This window comes from Rhamphochromis longiceps, linkage group LG23 (assembly GCF_057381845.1).
Source record: "Rhamphochromis longiceps isolate RC_006_pf linkage group LG23, R_longiceps_female_GT1.1, whole genome shotgun sequence".
In the NCBI taxonomy this organism is placed as follows: domain Eukaryota; kingdom Metazoa; phylum Chordata; class Actinopteri; order Cichliformes; family Cichlidae; genus Rhamphochromis; species Rhamphochromis longiceps.
This window is the reverse complement of record NC_140578.1, coordinates 20,238,899-20,258,122: the sequence shown is the minus strand read 5'-3', so window position 1 is coordinate 20,258,122 and position 19,224 is coordinate 20,238,899. Positions and strand designations below refer to the sequence as shown.

General features: G+C 41.0%; 2 protein-coding genes and 1 long non-coding RNA gene across 6 annotated transcripts in view; 2 read left to right on the top strand and 1 right to left on the bottom strand.

Annotated features, from left to right (window-relative positions):
- Positions 1–1,842: 1,842 nt before the first annotated feature.
- iqcb1 (IQ motif containing B1) lies at positions 1,843–11,693 on the bottom strand. The gene is made up of 15 exons (XM_085399722.1): positions 11,487–11,693; positions 9,170–9,306; positions 8,908–9,076; positions 8,706–8,823; positions 8,547–8,622; positions 8,356–8,455; positions 6,101–6,273; positions 4,982–5,091; positions 4,180–4,298; positions 3,795–3,861; positions 3,577–3,652; positions 2,796–2,947; positions 2,576–2,713; positions 2,320–2,476; positions 1,843–2,207 (listed from the first exon to the last, which is right to left on the bottom strand). The coding sequence occupies exons 2-15, from the start codon at positions 9,291–9,293 to the stop codon at positions 1,933–1,935; spliced, it is 1,854 nt and encodes a 617-aa protein (XP_085255848.1). The 5' UTR covers positions 9,294–9,306; positions 11,487–11,693; the 3' UTR covers positions 1,843–1,932.
- LOC146641807 (uncharacterized) lies at positions 6,281–7,220 on the top strand. Its single transcript, XR_014909796.1, has 2 exons — positions 6,281–7,017; positions 7,100–7,220. It is a non-coding gene; the product is annotated as an uncharacterized LOC146641807 (long non-coding RNA).
- Positions 11,694–13,851: 2,158 nt separating the features above from the next.
- Positions 13,852–19,224, top strand: part of LOC146641805 (kalirin-like) — a 61,458-nt gene continuing 56,085 nt past the window's right edge. For all 4 annotated transcript variants that reach the window (XM_085399688.1, XM_085399687.1, XM_085399686.1 and 1 more), the window contains exon 1: positions 13,852–14,309. In XM_085399688.1, coding sequence (XP_085255814.1) covers positions 14,255–14,309 — 55 coding nt within the window. In that variant the 5' untranslated portion in view covers positions 13,852–14,254. The remainder of the gene's footprint in view (positions 14,310–19,224) is intronic.

Genomic DNA, 19,224 nt, shown 5'->3' with positions numbered 1-19,224 from the left:
TTATGCTTCCTAAAAATATTACCTAGGGGTAGGAGATAGATGATTACTGTCTCACTGGCCGCTCACAGTTTGTGAGCGGCCAGAGATATAAGAAGTAAACCAGGCGAGTACTGTACCATCGATGCCAATAGATGCTAATCTGTGAAGGAGGATGCGGTGGGAGATAGTATCGAAAGCTGCTGTAAGGTCAAGGAGAATGAGGATGGATATAAGTCCAGAATCAGCTGCAAGCAGAAGATCATTGGTGATTTTTACTAGGGCTGTTTCTGTACTGTGACATGAACGGAAGCCGGACTGAAACTGTTTGTGCAAGTTATTTCCAGTGAGATGATGATGAACCTGTGCAGCCACTATTTTTTCAACAATTTTTGCTAGGAAAGGGAGATTCAAAATTGGCCTATAATTTTTTTGATTGGAGGGATCTGAACCATTCTTCTTCAGTATTGGGGTTATTATTGCAGTTTTAAGAGAAGAAGGAACAGAACCAGATATAAGAGAGGAGTGTACGATATTAGCAATCAGTGGGGCAAGAGACGGGAATGAGAGTTTAACAAGATTTGTCGGGAGTGGATCAAGTATACACGATGATGACTTTAAGTTAGTAATTATGGAAGATAGCTGAGTTATTGTGGGAAGTTCAAAATTGGATAGAGAGAATGACAGCTGAGAAGGACAAAAAATGCAGAACAATTGACCATTTCACAGGACGAGGGCAATTGTTGGTAAAGATTCTCAATCTTGGTGAAAAAAAAAATCCATAAATTTGTTGCAAACTGCAGCAGAGTGTGTATGTATGGCAAAGGTATCTGGGGGTTTAACAATATTATGCAATGTAGAAAACAAAGTGCAAGTGTTTCCTTCAGTGGATTCAATAACAGAGGTGTAGTAAGCAGATTTAGCATAATGAATAGCTTCTTTATAATGTTATATATGACTGAGATACATGTCCTTGTGAATAGCAAGTCCTGTTTTCCTGGAGAGATGTTCCAGGCGGCGTCCAGTAGCTTTAAGTTGGCGAATTTCAGATGAGTAGGCTACCATGGCGCATAGCGAGAGAAAGAAACAGAGTTGGTAGGTAAATTATTAATGCCATGGGAAAGAGCTGATAGATCAATGCCCCTAATATTTCTAAAAGTAATTGAGCGGTTTTGTTAATTTTTGTATAGTGGGTGACTAGCATTGAATAAAACTAATTTATGGTCTGAAAAAGGCATGTCCAATACAGCACAATTCTTAGGGGTGACACCAATACAGCAAACAAGATCCAAAATGTGTCCTTTGGAGTGTGTGGGAACGTCCATATATTGGTGTAAGCCAAAATTGTCCAGACAGGATATAAAATCTCTTGTGACTGAATTTGATGTGTTGTCCATGTGGATGTTAAAATCGTCCAGAAGTAGTATATTTGGAGATAAGAGTAGGATTACTGTCTTTACCTTACAATATAAAGCTCCTTGTGGCAGCTGTTGCTGTGATTTGGCGCAATATAAATAAAACAGAATTTAATTGAATTAGGGGTGTGGGCTGTTTGACTGATAGGCAGCTTCTAGCTGTTTGCTAGGTTTCACCTTAGCTAACTGGAAACCCTGTACCGGACCTTCAAACATATTTGTGCTGTCGGAGCCGTTTTGAAGCATTTCTGATAGACTAACATGGCTGCTTAGTGGTTAACAACAATACCAAATATTCCAGTTTTGGAGAGTGGAATTCTAGGATTTCATTTGGATGTTACTGACCACTAATTAGCAGGCATCAGGTCTGTGTGATGCTCCTATACAGTGTAGGCTGAGTTAATAGCTTAGCATTCCATTCTCTCATCCAAACACAGACACTTACAATGGGTAATGTCCAACCTTTATTTACAGTCTATGTTTATAAGAACATTTCCTCGTCAGCAGATGCGCGAGTCCATATTTCACCTGAGAGATCACGTTACAGTTTGACTTCGTCCACCTGAGTCTGTTTCTTGTTCGCCACTGTCCCTCCTATGTACAGTCCTCCCAGCTCTTCCTCCAGCTCAGGCAGGTGGGTGGAGCCCAATGGATCCACAGGACCTGCGTCCGTGTCTCCCAGCATCCTCCACCAGGGTAGCCGGCTCGCCTGGAGCATGGCGTTGTGGGCGTCACGGGCACGAGCAGCGACGGGACCCGACGGGCTCAGGAAGGTGTCAGCATCTGTCTCTGTGACAACAGAGAGGGGCGGAGCATCTGTAGAGCCAACATGTTTACTGGTTACTAATTGATCAACTGTTATTAACTGATCCGACTGATCTCAGTTTAACTCCAGATGTGTGAAGCTGTGTGTGAGTGTGTGAGGGACCTCGGAGCAGCTCCAGCTGTGTGTGCACGTGAGCCAGCAGTGCCTCTACCCGCTGCTCCTCCATCCTCTGCTGAGCTCCTGTCTGCAGCACTGACAGCAGCAGCAGCTGCACCTCCTCATGGAGGCAGGAACACTCCTCAGGAGAGACACGGAACGACTGAGGGCGCACGCACAGACACAAACACACACACACAAATCAGTAGCGTGCAAAACATCATGGGTAACAGTTGAGGACTTTTTGAAATCAATCTCGTACCTGATGTGTAGCGATGTACTCATCCACCTGCTGCTTTAGCTCCGCCCTCCGGCTGTCTGTCAAACCTTTCTGACCAATCCAGAAAGGAGGGAGGGGCGGGACTTTTGCTGCTCGTCGTTTGTGTAGAAAGCGACGCACCTGAAAGAAACGTAAGATAAGACGGAGTAAAGAGTAACCAGCTCCAGAGAATACAACTTAACAGATGTGTGTGTGTGTGTACCCCTCTCTGCAGCATCCTGACAGCTCGCTCTCGTCTGAGCATGTGCCGCTGCGTGCTGCTGTAGTGTCGTCTCTCTCTGAAGCCTCGCCAGAAGCTCTGGATCACCACAGCGGCTCGATTCTCGCACTCCTGCAGGTATGACTGCACCTGGTCTGAACAAACAAACACAGAGTCAGGTGTTTGAAACCAACCACGATCCCACCAGTTAAAAGCAGAACCCTAAATCAAACTTCTGTTCAGCCTTCACTGAACAAAATTAGAAAAAAATTTTTTCATTATTTTGAAACAAATCTTCCACATGAGAACACAAAAATGTCCCCAGACTCTCTTTCATTATGATTTCCATCCATCCATCCGCTTATCTTTTTCAGGTTTGCGCTGGGGGGGGGGGCACTGGAGCCTATCCCAGCTGCCTTAATGCAAAAGGCAGGGTACATCCTGGACTGGTCCCCAGTCTGTCGCAGGGCATTGATGATTCATTTCATTTAGATGAATCATCGTAGCGGTTTAGCTGAAAAACGAACACTAAACTTCATGACAGAAATATTGGGCTGTGCAGGAAAGTTGGAGATTATAAACCCTGTGAGGTACAGGCGTCTCCTTTATAAGATTTTAAAATCTGCTCTCAGGAATTCTTTCTTTCTAAAACGTAGACTTCATGAGTTTAACAGAAACTAAAGACAAACCCAGAGAGATGGCGCTCTGAGTCTGAACAGGAGGGATTTTAAGGTTTAGTGATTTCTACATTGCCTCGTGGTTTCAGGTGCTTTGTGTCTCTCACCTGCTGGAAGCAGCTGCAGCAGCTGTCTCTGTTTCTGGTGGAACCTCCTCCTTGCCTGCTGACGTCTCACACACACCTGAAAACAGCACGGCGAACAAGCTTTAGTAAATATAACACACACAGCCTTCAAATTAAAAATGTAACTCTGGGAATAGCTAAGGGGGATTTAGAAGAATAGAAGAATTAACAGTTTTGTCATATGAATCAGAAAGGTTCACCTGATACTTGAGCTCCTCCTCCCACAGCTGCGCCTCCTTCTGCTGCTGCTGCTCCCTTCTCCGAGCCCTGACACACAAACACACACAGGTTGAACTATAGGCATCTGTGAGGTTGCTTTGATCCAAGCTCCTGCTTGTTTCCAGCTCTTTTGTTTTTTAATCCTCTGACTCTTTTAATGTAGCTTTGCATGATTAACAGTTTAAAATAATCCCTATTTATTATATATTCATCTTATACTGGGCCCCATCAGTTCTGTCTGATAAATTAAATTCTAGATTAGTTTGCCATGAAGTCTTACAGTTTGAAACCTCCAGTTTGATAATTGGTTTAAGGTAGGCGGGGCTTCTGTGCTCTCATGTTGGCTAAACAACAGGAAGTAGTCACCTGTACTTCCTCTGCAGGACACTGACGGCTCTGTTGAGACTCTTCACTCTGCGTCTGGTCTTATACGACCTCCAGGCTGCTTGGATCACACATGCCGCCCGCACATGCTCACTACTCCCCTGCACATAGACAGCAGGGGTCAGAGGTCAAGCCAAGTATTCTCTCTCATGCTATTTTAAATTTATTTATATGGCAGGAAATAATCTGTCCTACATCCAGGAGACAAATAAAAGAATAAGTAAATAAAATAATTATTTCAATAAAATAGGTAAACAATGTAATCCATATTCAGCTTTACAGTGTCAAATGTTTTAAAATAATTAGAGAGAAAAATTTAAGCTACCAAAGTATATTTTGTTAATGAAATTAAAAATAATTATTTTAATATCCCAAATAAGGCACTTAAATATAAAAATATAGTTTTAATTAAATAACTAATAATAAAATTAATATATTTTATTTAATTGAAAACTTGTTTAAATTTGTATTTGAAAAACAATTAAATACTACATTTTTTTGTTAACATAAAAACATTTAAAATGAAAGAATACTAAAAATATATATTTTTAAAAATCGGTTTTATTTTTCACAATATTTTTACATATAATGTTAGAAAAAATGTAAATAATAAAAAACCATTTAAAAATATATTTTTGTTTAAGAAATAAATAAAAATATTAAATAAACCAATAAAATATTTTGAATACACTTAAAATTTAGCAGAGAATTATTTTTTTCCTTTAAAAACAATGTCAGAACAAAAATATTTTTATGACTTTAATAATTAACAAAGCGAACCCACCTGTGTTTGACTAACGACATCCTTCTCTGATTGGATAAGAGCGATCAGCTGATCAATGCCCCGGTCGAAGCCCCGCCCCCTCCAGTCTTTGTGCAGCAGGCTGTCCAGACCTGCAGACGCACAAACACACAGTGACCTCTGACCTTTCGGCTGCTGTGACACACTTACACATGTGCTATGTCCCAATTCAGCTGCATCCTTCGGAGGCTGCATTGGGAGGCCGATTACATCACAGCCAGGCGACGAATGCTGTCCCAGTTCGAAGGCTGCTCCAAATGCAGCCAACAAATGCATCCTTCATTTCCCCGAATTTGAAGGATGGGTCGGGTGTATCCTTCGTGGCCCAGAATTCATAGCGCAGCCCAACCAATTCCAGTTTCCAACAATGGTGGGAGCTACTTAGTTGTAATATTGCTCTTATTAACCTTTATTAATTAAATTATTATTTATAATATTTTTATAATAATATAGAAATACTTTTCAAACACCGCAATGGCAGAGGAGCGAGGCTAAAGAGTTTGAAATATTACTCTTTCTGGGTCACAAAATAAACTTTTAACATTTTTTCAGGCAAAAATGTAGCTGTGTAAAGTTCAAATATCTGCTTGGTTTATCGAGACATCACATATTTGCAAAATTGCTGTGACATTTTTGGAGACCTCTGTTACCCACCAGCTTGATAGCTGACCAGGTGGTCAAGGCTCACTAGAGCCGGCCAGAATACTGGACTCCCATCACATCGTTTTCTGACCCTGCGCAGTCTTTCGCTACTCAGGTTAAACATGATATAGAAGTAATATGTTATTGTTTAATAAATCGGTTTGGCTGAGATTAAAGTTATAGTTTTCACACAGCTGAATAAACGTTAAACAGAAAACTGATTAAACAGAAGTGTGAGATGGTCTAGAATTTACTCCAATGTCCTGTTATATTTTAGATAGCCAAAAGCAGACAGCTGAGTTTATTAAACTCCGCTGAGACAGCGGTGACGCAACAGCCTTGCACTTCCGGCCTTCTCGGTCTTTGGACCTGGCCTTCGTGGTCTACGTGGGCTGGGTCTTCCGATGCATTCAGGATGCTGCCCCTGGATTGGCACACAGCCCTCAAGAGACTACTGACCTCTGAAGCTGAGGAGGAGGGGCCGGAGGCAGCGGCCCAGCTGACTGGCCATAAGAAGGATCAATCTGAGGGAGGCCCCTCCCACCGTAGAGTCAGAACTGAGAGCTAATTGGCCAATGGCCTCGTTGAGCAGCAGAAGTATGGAATCGTCACTCAACCCAGACAGGAAGTCGCTGCAGGGAGAAGAACAAGCTCAGTAGTGGTCAAAGGAGCTTGCAAAGAAAAGCGTCTGGACTTGTTTAAGTTACTTGAAGACGTTTCACCTCTCATCCGAGAAGCTTCTTCAGTTCTAAGGTCAAAGGACAACTGTTTGCCTTTCCTGGAACACAGGAGAGGCACATTGTGCACATTGAAGAGAATGGCAACCTCAACATCGAAGTTTACCGGAAGCCCACACACATGGACCAGTACCTCCTCTTTGACTCCCATCACCCTCTGGAACACAAACTTGGAGTAATTAGGACCCTACACCACCGGGCAGAACATGTTCCCTCCAAGCCTGAAGGAAAAAAGAAGGAACACACACTGTCATGGTCCGTGGTCCTGTGTCTGTGGAATGCGTGATGCTCGGGTAGCCACACCCCCGGGCTGGGCCATCACCAGCACACCTGCTCTCCATCACGGTGATTACACGGAGATCCACTTAATCCGGCGCTGACGGATGCTCCACGCCAGTCCGTTAGTCATCCCCACAGTGGTAACCAGACTTCCACGAAAAGTGTGCATTCTCTTCTGCTTGGAACTTTGTTTAACCTGCCTACTTCTGTCCAGGTTTCTACTCGGCGTCTGCTACCTGCCTGTCCTCCCGCTCAACTGGATCTCGCGGTGCTCACCTGGCCCACTCGCCATTCCCACGGACTTCCTGCCCCCACGGACTGCCACACTTCCCTCCCGAGCTCCCACGGTCCCGTTCTATCGTAAGCCCCTACTCTAACTCAGTCCTGATATGTTTTCCCCGCTTCCTGGCTCCCTAGTAATCATCTCCCCTTTCTATTGCAGCCCCCCGCCGTCCCGATCCCGGCTTCCTCGTGTCATTGTTTCCCCGGGTTTTTAGTTTCTGTTTTGCTCTCTAATTTCCCCGGGTCGCCTTTCGTTGTTTCAATAAAGTGTCTTTCTGTTAGCTCGGAGTCTGCGCCTGGATCCTTTCGTGCCCGCGCACCACAGCCCATGACACACACATAAAGGAAGCACTCAAAACGTGCGGCTATCCTAAATGGGCGTTCTTAAAGTCAGCAAAAAGGCACAGAAAAGAAGATCAGACACCAGCGAGGGAGGATAAGAAAGACAGACGCAAAAACATTGTCATCCCCTATGTAGCCGGTGTATCAGAAAAACTCAGGAGAGTTTTCTCCAAGCACAACATCCCGGTGTATTTCAGACCCAGCAACACGCTCAGACAAAAACTGGTTCACCCGAAAGACAAAACGCCAAAACACAGACTTAACAATGTGGCGTATGCTGTACAGTGCAGCGAGGAATGCCCAGACCTCTACATTAGAGAGACCAAACAGCCACTTCACAAGCGCATGGCACAACACAGAAGAGCCACCTCCACAGGACAAGACTCAGCAGTCCATCTGCATCTTAAGGATAAAGGACACTCTTTCGAGGATGCCAATGTTCACATTTTGGACAGAGAGGACAGATGGTTTGAAAGAGGAGTGAAAGAAGCCATCTATGTCCACTGTGAGCGACCATCTTTGAACAGAGGCGGTGGTTTACGACACCAACTCTCTGCCATCTATTATCCAGTTTTGAGATCCCTTCCCAGACGCCTTAACGCCCACTCACATCCTGGGCCATCTGACCTCAGGAATTCGCATGATAAGGTGGGGCCAGGTTTCACAATGAACTCACCCGAAACTCTGGCTGATTCGGACCCACACCCAGTTTCACACCTTGGCTCAGGCGATTAGAGGATCATCAGGGGGTCCTTTTGTCCCTCTGTGGGGGGATACTCCCACTAGGTTTAAATCTGGGACTCCCCACCATTTGACCTTAGAACTGAAGAAGCTTCTCAAATGAGAGGTGAAACGTCTTCAAGTAACTTAAAGAAGTCCAGACGCTTTTCTTTGCAAGCTCCTTTGACTACGATGACCTGGATGACTGAGAACCTTCACAGACAAGCTCAGTAGTGACAACATTTTAATCTAAAGTTTTCAGATGCTTCTTTCTTACAGGTCAGTGATGTGACAGACGGGGTCCGTCTGAATAAACTTTATCGACACAGTCACAGACAGGAGGTGGTGTGTTACCTGTTGGCCGTGCAGGTTTGAATCCACATCTGGACACAGAGCAGAGACACAGTGACATCATCACACACCTGGATCTGCTCATAGTGGATGGAGCTGAGGACTAGACACACACACACAAACACAGTAAGGTTAAACACAGTTCCCGTGGGTCTTTTTAGTACTGAAAGCTGCAGGTTTAGTAGTCAACTGACCTTTCTCTGTGAGGTGAGTGTGAGCGGCGAGCAGCCAGCCGACAGAGTCCATCACCTTCCTGAGGAGAGACACATTCTGACACACACACACACAGAAAGATTTACATCCTCAATCTGACTGCAGCTCAGCTCAAACATCCACCAAATCAAGCTTCTCACCTCCGTTCGGTTCACCAGCTGAGCAGCCAATGACAGCAGAGCATCCACGACTGACGGCAGGAAGAGCCGATGAAAGGTCTCAGAGTGTGGGCCAGGCTCCACCCCCACACAGCAGGAGCTGCAGACAGACAGACAGGTGTGGGATCGCCATCCTCCTTCAAATAAATCCTCAGTTTAAAGTGAAGCTGTGATCTCAGGTTACCTGGTGAGGTGGGCCAGTGTAGCAGCGGCACTCAGGTCGCCCCACAGGCTGCTGGGATGCAGAGACAGAACACGGACGCAGTGGATCAGCACGCCGCTCAGATACAGCTGAGACTTCAGCCGAGTCAGCTCGCCACTGTTCACGTGGACAGCTGCCGAGTTCAGAGCATCTAACACAGGAAATGTAAGATAAAAAGAGTTGTACATGCTCTTATTCTGAAATTTTGTTTGACAGAGGAACTGACAGGAAGTGAGCCTCTCACTGTTTAAGCTATCATTCAGCAGTCTGAGTTTTTCCACCGGGGTCAGGTGTTCATTCTCCAGCTGCCCCTTCAGCTCCAACACCAGCTCATTCTCCTCTTCCTCGGGCTTCTTCTTCACCTCCATCACCTCCAACTTCCTGTAAACACAAAACAATAATTTCCAAAATATCTGATACAAAACATAAATACCATAATTTTGTTTTTAAAAAGAATGATAAATAATAAAAACATTAAAATAGCAATTTGATAGCATTTCAATTATATTTTAAAAAATACAGTAATTTTATTTGAAACATTAAGTCTGTATTAAATTTTTCAAAACATTAGATGTTAAATTAAGCTAAAAATAAAAGGGAGTTCTTTACCTTTTATTGCAGATAGAAATGGTAAAATAAACTATAACCGTTTAAAAGATTACAATCATTTCCGTTCATTTAAATTTGTTAGCATTTTTATTAACTTATATTTCATTTATATATACAGCACATTGAATTTGTCACTTTTTTGGGGGGAGGGGGCGCTCTAGCAGCTAAATTGATTAAAGTGATTACAGTTTTTTCTGAATGCTTAAACCCTAACTGTGATTCCTGTAGCACAATCTCTAAAACTATCCAGACTTATAGCAAAACCACTCACTGAGTTTGCAAAACTAAAAGCACAAAAACTGCTTTGCACTCAGTTTGCAATTTTGTAACACACACTTTGCAAAACTGTAGGCACAATTCACTGCACAACACTCAATTACCAAATTTCCAACACACTCCTAGCAAAAGTATACACATGTATGGCTATCATTAACACTAATTTGCCAACTGTCTGGCACACTTTCACATGTGAAAACTTCTTTAGATAATTAGTTCACTTTGCAATCAGCCTAAGCACTATAATACAGGTAAGCTGTGTGTGCGGAGTACAATGGAGGGAGCAGAAAGAGTGAGAAGTAGAGGAGGCCGAGGAAGAGGATGTGGAGGTGAAGAAGTAGGATGAAGAGGACGACAAGGACAAGGAGGAGCAAGAGGAAGACGAGGAGGGGGGAGAGGAAGATGAGAAGGGGGGAGAGGAAGGGTAGGAAGAGTAAGAAATAGAATTGCTGATGACATCAGAGCTACAATAGTGGACCATGTAATCAACCGTGGAATGACCCTGAGGGTAGCTGGCCAACGGGTCCAGCCTAACTCGAGCCGCTACACTGTAGCAAGTACCATAAGGACATCTTGAAATGAGAATCGGTTAGTACAGTCACAAAGATTTGTAGCACTGCCATATGCCAATGAGAAACACACCGATACCATTGATGTAAAAATACTGAAATTGTTACTTTACAGAATTGCTAGATGACCAGATGCTGGGGGCAGAAGAAGCATGTTCACTGCAGACCAAGTAACCCATATAGTCATTATGGCGATTGCAAATAATCCTAGACTTGGAAATAAACACTTGTGTTTGTTTTGATGTGTTTGAATAAACACCAGAACTTGAAGTTTGGATCCCTCTATGCTTATGGATCTATGACAGAAGTATGAGCTCAAACTGACATAGCCTACCTTGTGCACAGAGAAAGCAAAAGCCAGATGTGTTTTGTATTCATACCATCAGTGTGCAGTTGGCGCATTGTGTGCTTAGTAGATGATGGCTTGTGTGTACTGTTTGATACGGAAACACCATTTTTACGAAGGTGTGAAGAGTTAATCTAGCTGTGTTTGCTTTTGCAAGAGAACTACAATATTTTGATTATTGGGTGACAGGTTTTCTTATTTGTGTGAAGAGTTTTGCAAAATTAGCCAATAGTTACAAAAAATGTGCTTAAGCAATCAGAAAAAACTGTAAAATAGAATTAAAACTTCTAATTACAAGAATTAACATACCTAAATCTTAGACACCAAAAATAGTTTTTTAATATATTAGTTCAACTATTCCTAATGTGTTTAAATATTTCCAAACCGTTAAACCTTTTAAAAGTTCCACAAATTACAAAATAATATTAAAAATGTTGACAGAAGCACTTGGGTTAAACTTTTAAGAGTTAAAAAAGTCCCAAAGTGTGAAAAAAATCTATTTAGGAGTTCATATAAAGGGTATAAATATTATAGTCTTAGAACGTCTCGAAATGACCCTCTTCGGTCTCTGTAGAGAGAAAATTCATAATGCAGGAAATCAGTGCACTATAAAAAAAAGTGCTCTCATTTCCATCTGAAATTCTGTGTGATGGTGCAACACGCTCTCAGGTAAAGTGGCTTTAAAGTACAGGTACACAAAGTAAAGCCCCGCTAAAGCTAATACAGACAGAAGTGTTTCCGGTGTGTCTGCAGAGCCTCACCTGACTCGTGTTTGTCGTCTCAGCTAACAGTTTGATACCACTGAGTGACTCAAGCGGTTACATTAGCCGTCTACATAGCACTTATGGTCACTCGCTGAGTTACAAACCTTCACTTAAAAACTCAAGAAACGGCGACTATTATCTAACGAGCTAGTTCTGTTAGCTGTTAGCACAGCGTAAGCAAACGACTCCTCTGTTACTACGGTAACATGACGTCATGACGCAGCGACGGCACACACCCCTCTGCAGTAAAGTTTCATTCAGGAAAAAAAACAACTTTAATGAAAATCTTTATTTAAACGTTTAAACATGTTAAAATAACAAAAATATAAATAGAAAATTAAAGTGAAAATATTTTTTTTTCATGTCTTAAAAATAATTTTAAATATTGCAAGTGGCATTTGGTGAAATTAGTGAAATATTTTAACACAATTTATGTGTTGTAAAAATCAAGTAATCATCAAAAACTTCTGCTATACTTTCAAGATATATAATTATTAGTATTTTAATATATGTGAAAAATTAAAAAAAAAATTATATTATAATATAAGATATATAATTATAATATTGTGGAAAAAATAAAGCACAGTTAAAAATACAAAAAATTCCATATTAAAAGATATCAACAAATTGAAAGAAAAAAATTAACTGTATAAGAATTAATGAGTCTAGTAATAAGGTTTAAAACAACTTTATTTTTAGAAAGTCTATTGTTATTTAATTCATTATAACTTATGTATATTTAATGCTGTTTAAATTTTTTTTTTATTAAAATTATTAAATGAGTAGAAAAATATTAGAAGTGCATGAAATATATTCTAAAAATTTCACAAAGATGGTCAGATATTAAAATAAGAAAGTACTTGTGCAGCTTAATGAATAGAATAACAATTTATTTTCCGAGTAAAAGGAGATTAAAAATGTGAAACTAAACTGATTTAAAGGTGAAACCCTGTTGCTGTTAATCACAGCTCTTTTATCCTGTTTGGTTTTAATCCCGCAGTTTGAGGTCAGTCTGCTGTTTGCTTCTCTCTCCTGCAGGTGGCGCTGCAGCTTTATTCATTCAGCTGTGTAGGTTCCTCTGCTGCTCAGCTTCACTTCAAACATATTATTGTACATTTCTTTGCACTTTATTTTCTCTTCATTTCTGAGGAGGTTTGCTATCTTTTCCCTTCAGACGTTTGCAGCTGTGTGTGACTTCTTTGCGTTTTCTGAGTCATGTGAAATAAATCTTTAACTTTCTGATTTGTTGGAGAACATCTCACAAGTGTGTTATTATCATTATTATAATTGCTTATGTTAATTCATTTATGATTTAACGATGTATTATTTGCACATTAATAAAGGGATTTCATTGCTAACAGCATTCAGTATGACAAGAATATAATCTAAAGAATGAAAACAGCAGAGCAGTACAGTGTTTAGCATTGTTGGCCCACATCAAGAAAGTTTTGGGTTTGAGTCCAGGACCGACTGTGTTTTGTCTGTGTGGAGTGTTGTCCCACTGTGGGTTCTCTCCAGGGTATATACCAGTTCTATGGCTGCTGGGAACGGCTTCAGTCTCCCCTGGACCCTGAATTTATAAATAAGAATATGGATGGATAAAAAATATATGTTAATATAATATAAAATAATATATAAGAAAGTATATGATGGAAAACGTCTATAATATGAGAATAATACATAATCTAGAAAAATCTAGAAAATATTAAATATGCCTACAATAATAAATTGATATTAGCATATAATATATGTTTTGAAATTAAATTCTAATATAATTAAAAAATGCGATAAAAGTTATACGATTAATTTAATGTAAACATAACGTAATTTAAAAAGTAATACACACAAAACAATATATATTTTTTAATTATGATATAAAAATTTTAACCTAAATCTAAAATAATCTGCAATAATAAAAAGTATCTAGAAAATATAAACAAGAAAAAACAATTAATCTAATACGACATATTATAAAGTGAAAATACAAAAAATTAATATAATTAAAAAATAAAAATGTGTGCTAAAATTATTATATATTTAAAATAATGTTAAAAATGATATGAAATACTCTAAATATAATAGAGTTTAAAATAAATATGTTAAATAAGAGGATAATATAATAAATATATTATAATTAATATAATTTAATATAATATAATAAAGTGGAGGCTGAGTAAGCCGATGGCGTCAGCCTCCGTCACGTTAACGGGAGCCGCGCTCGTAGTACCGACGGCAGCCTTAACTTTATAGTAACGGGGGGTGAGCAGGGGGTGGGGAGCGGTGCAGCAGATGCTGCAGCCCTCGTGCATAGCGCCCCCCTCCATCTCTCCGGTGCGCCTGCGTGCTGAGACACACACCGACACAGAACGTCCGTCCGCCTGGACCGACAGGAGGAGAGAGAGAGAGAGACTGAGGGGGGGATACCGGGGGCAGTAACGGTAACGGAGGCAGTAACGGTGACGTGATGTGATGCGATGCCGCGCGGGATCACGGTAACGTAAGAACAGCAGCAGCAGCAAGAGGAGGAGGAAGAGGAGGAGGAGGACAGTCGAGGCTGAGCCGGGGAGGATGCAGCAGTGATCGGTACCGGGAGGAGGGGAACACATCCGACCGAGCCTGCACCGACCCGATCTGATGTAAAGCAGCAGGGATGGACGGGTAGGCAGGGAGGAGGCGCGAGGAGCGGAGCGAGCGACGGTACATAACGGAGGAGAGAGCGCGAGGAGGAGGAGGGCGGCGGAGCAGCGCGAGGAGGAGGAGGGAGGATGAATCCGGTGGATGGAGGAGGAGAAGCGGGCCCGGACGGCCTGGCGACGGCAGGTAGGGTGTGTGTGTGTGTGTGTGTGTGTGTGAGTGAGTGTGTGTGAGAGAGAGAGCTGCTGTCGCCATGATGCCTCCACATCCGCCCATTGACTCAGTGTGTGTGTGCCCTATATGCTACATACCATGAATGTGTGTGTGTGTCAGCATCTCTCTGTCCTGTCGCTCAGATGTGTGTGTGTAGGGGGTCCCACCAAGGAGGATTATGGGAAGGCCTCCTTGCTTATTGAACATGTGTGTGATGTAATGTAGTGTGTGTGTATTTTATATTCTAACACTGAAACACTGTATCTAGAGGTGGAGGCAGCAGGAGCTGTGCAGGAGCCCCCGAAACCTCCAGCCCCCCCAACCGACCCCACGAACACACTGAGGTCTATATGTTGGAGGCAAGCTGCTCCTCCAGCTCGTTTTGATCTCTCTCTGTCTCTTTTTTTCTTTCTTTCTTTTCTTTTTTTTTTTTTTTTTTACAAAGTTTGCTCAAACAATCGTCAAACAATCGTCTTTCCAGGCAAATGCAGATAGAGCACCAAAAACTGCAGTTCCCCAAATGTCCACTGGAGGCAGGCTCCAGCAGTGAGTCAGTCCTCATAGACTCCCATGTTAAAATATCTACCTGTACAACAGAAATACACATGGTTGCAGCTGCTGTAGAGGCTTAAAGTTTGCATTGTGAGGGGTGTGGCCTCTTTGACTGACAGGTAGATGGCGACCCAGGCAGCCCAGCTCAGCAAAGCAGCTAAATGGAGTCCCCGAACAGGACATCTGGACCATGTTTGTGCTTTTGGCTGCTGTGCAATCAGGCTGTAAATTTTTATATAAACCTGCAGACAGAAAACATCGAAGGACATATTTGAGAGGCTCCAACCAGTGGTAACTACTACCAGCCCATCTGGGAATCTGGGAATAATCAACTATTTTAGTGTATATATCTGGACATACAGTAAAACAGAGGCTGTTATCACCCAGCAGTCATAACAGTTATTATGACTGTTGGGTCACCTTTCACCCCTCCAACTTCCATCTCCTTAAGCTGGATAAGCTGTTAAAAACAAAAAAAAACCCAAATTTGACATAATATCACAGAAATTGGAGAATGTTCAACATCCACATTTAAGAAGCTGCTGCCTGAAAATGTTTAATTAAAAATGACACAAAAAATGATCCATCACTTAGCAAATGTAATGGATTTTCTGTCTTTCCTGAAGCTTTTCTGAGATGAACGTGTGATTGTTTCTTATTTATTTTAATGATCAGGACTGCAGCTAATTATTTTCCCCGCTGATCAATCCGCTGATGATTTCCTCTTCGGCTGTGTGAAGTGGCTGAGAAAAAGCAAAAAGGGAAAAAGGAGAAGCAGCGAATCCTCGTACTACAGAGGATGAAAATGTGCTTGATCTAAATAAAGCTGCAGTAGAGGGACGAGTTAACATGAAAAGGAAATACTTGAAGTACAAGTACCACAAATCTGCACTACAGCACGGTGTCCATCTGAACTATGTATAGTAGGTGGATGGGTTTAATACAGCACATATTAGTCTTAATTTTTCTTAATATAATGAAAAAGTGATATTAAGGCAAATGAAGCCCGGAAGACTTATTGTCATTTTGAAAGATTTACTGCTTTTCTCTGCAACTGGTTTGGTTTCTTGTTGCTTTATGGGCTAAATAATGAAATAAAACCAGAGTTAACAGATTCATTTATAGTGAAACCAGACATTAAGTTCTCTAGTGTCATCTTTTAGGGTTTTGGGGGGTATAATTGGTGAATTGGTTGTGCTTCCTAAAAATGGTTACGATAGTGTAATGTCTTGCTGTGATATGACCCTTTGATTGTCTGTGATTGACTGGTGCTTTTGAGATCCCAAATCCATCTGATAACTTCTGTCAGGATTGGTCTGAAGATCATCTGTGCCAAATTTAGTGCCAGCTGGAAAAAAAAATTGTGGCCTCAGGAAAAGTTTGAACTTTTTCTTTGAACTCACCTTGATCTAAGGAATTCAGCATACCCCATGACGAAAATGGATAGATGATTCAGAAGTTACTTGTCTAAACACACCTCCAGCTTTAATCCTAGAGATCGGCTAAAGACCCAATAAACACTGGTCATTAGAGAACTAGTTGGTGGTTGCTGGCAATTGGTTGGTTGCAAAGCGGTATATGGTGGTGCATCAAAAACCTTTTTGTGATTGTTTTAGGTGCTCTAAGATTACTGCAGTTGCCCATTGTTTGTCATTGAACACCATCTTGTTTGCAAACACTTGCCAACTACTTGCCAAGAAGCACTGAAGCTGTGAAATGTTTGACTGTGATTGAGAATGTTCACCTTTTTGAAACATGTTGGTTGCGACAGTAAGACTTTTACTTTGAAGATACGATTTGTACTTCACTTTGTACAGTTTTAAAAGCACTCAGAGAGTAAATGGTGAGTTTTTGCAGACAAGTCAGTGTTTTCCATGCAAATTGTAGGCCACCATCTCAATCTATTAGCGACCAAATCAATCACAATCAGTGTTTTTAGTGTAGCACCGTATACCTTTTGAGAGGTACCGTAAACCAACAACCACTTGCCCACCAGTGATGGAATAAACTCTGTGTTTATCGACTGGTCTCTATTTTTCTGAGTAGGTACTAGTGGATAAAGGCTACACATGGCTGTCTGACTGAGGCTTATACGCCAAAATTTAGCACGCTTTACGTCTCCACAAACATTTCTGTGAGCTGGCGCCGTAGATTTTGTTTAATTCTTCAGAGGACTTAACCTTGGCGGAGGTAATTTCAGAATGTGTACTGAATAATGAAAGTAATCAGAAGCTTTTTTTGATGATCAGTTAATCAGCTTCTCATATTTGAACATACAACTATTTTCATGACCTTGGCAGAGGTAATTAGGAGCTGCATAATGACACTTAAAAAAAAAATTAATAAAAGCTTCTCGGATATACTTGCAGCTTTCCTTTATTGAATCTCAGACTGTTGGTCTGAGAAAACAGGACATCACAGTGAACTTGAAAAAAATATTTTCTAAACGTTTACTTACCGAAAGATTGAAGAGATAGTTGAAAAACCAATCCGAAGATTATTTAATATAGTGAAATGTGACCTTAGTCTACAGTTCACAAACTGTGGTATGATATGACTATGAATAAGCATAATAAAGCCTAAGGCTAGTGGACCAAACAGCCTTATTAGCTTCACAAATTTCACTGCTGCCCTTCAGTAGTGGTTGGGATTCATTTTGGTGAATCAAACATAGCATAGTAAGAGCCAAATATTGTTCAGCTACAAGAGTGAAACTTGTTTCTTCACGAAATCTCTTCAAAAGAGCAAAATTAGGCCAGCAAGGAATCTAGGAAGAAGTAGAATTCCTGAAATCAGTGCCTCAAAGGAATAAAACATATAATAATTTCTAATGGCAGCTAATGATAATAAACACAACCAATAAAACTAGAAACCAGAAGAAAATAAAACAGAACTGCAAAAAGTGGCTGTTGCACAGAGGCATGCATTAACCAAGCAGACCATCCATGAGACAAACCAGACTGTGTTTTTAGAACCACACAAATGTCAAAAGGCATTAAAGGCTTTGTTGTTCCAATTAAATATGCTGGGATGTACAGAATATAAGGAACACTGAGGAGGCTTTACAAGGATATAGCTCGACAACCTTGCTAATGTTTTGCTGATAGTAGCAAGAAAATCTATGTGAAGATGTAAAGAGCAGCACCAGTCAGATATGGTTCAGGACATGTGCTCAGCAGGCAAACTGACCTGAATTTTGAGGGTTATGGGAAACATTTCTGACAGAAAGCAGAATTAGAAATTTCTTCTGATTTCTTCCGTTGCATATTAAAAACCTAAAAATAAAGTGTTGGATAAATAAAAAAATAAAATAACCCAGCCATGGGTTAAAATGACTACAAACCTAACATATGGATATAGGAAAATCTGGATTACCAGCAGGGAAAAGTGGGACACAGCCCCACGGGTCCACAAAGGGACCTGTGGTGTCTGTTTGGCAAGCTCCCTGTGGTAATTTAAATATTTGCCACAGCTGTAGCTCAGTGGTTTAGAGCAGGTTGGCCATCGTTCACAGGGTTGGTTGCTCAGTCCCAGCAGCCTCTTCATGTTTTGGACAAAAGCGCTGCTAAATGGATGTGATGTACTTATCTTTTCTGCTAGACTGTTATCAGGCAATTGACCATGAAGGAAAACTGCATCTCATCAGCGTCATTATGAATTACAGCATCTCTGCTTTCAGTTACATACAAACAATCCAGATGATCTTTAATGATCTCAGGGCTCTCTATCAGTTGATTTTATGCTTTTACGCTGTGTTCAGTCACACATTATCACATTTTAACTGGCAAGCAACCAACGTGGGGCTGTGTCGTGTTCCAGGAAGGTTATAGCTGTAAGACAAAGTAGGAATAATAATAACTTGCAGAAGTCAAATAGCTTACAGTAACAAGAAATCAGCTAAATGGTGTTTGAGTAGAACAAGTGTAGGTTTAAATGTACAGTAATCAGCTGCTGTGAACATTATGGAAGAAGATATTTTAGCAAAACCACTGACAGCACTGTCAGTAACAGCAAGTTACACAATGCAACTAATGGAAAGTAGAAACACTGAGGCTAAAAGAATTTCATTATTTCACATAGGAGCATGAAGCAGTATACAGACTTTTAATGTGAAGTATTGATGGCATTTCATTGGGAAGCAGCTGACAGACTTTTATTGTGAAGTATTTGACACATTTTTATAGTAAAGCATCTTACAGACTTTTATTGTGAAACAGCTGGGAGACTTTTATTGTGAAGTATTTGACAGATTTTTATTGTGAAGCAGCGGAAAGACTTACTTTAAAGTACTTGATTAATTTTGATTGTGAAACAGCTGACAGATTTTTTTGTAAAG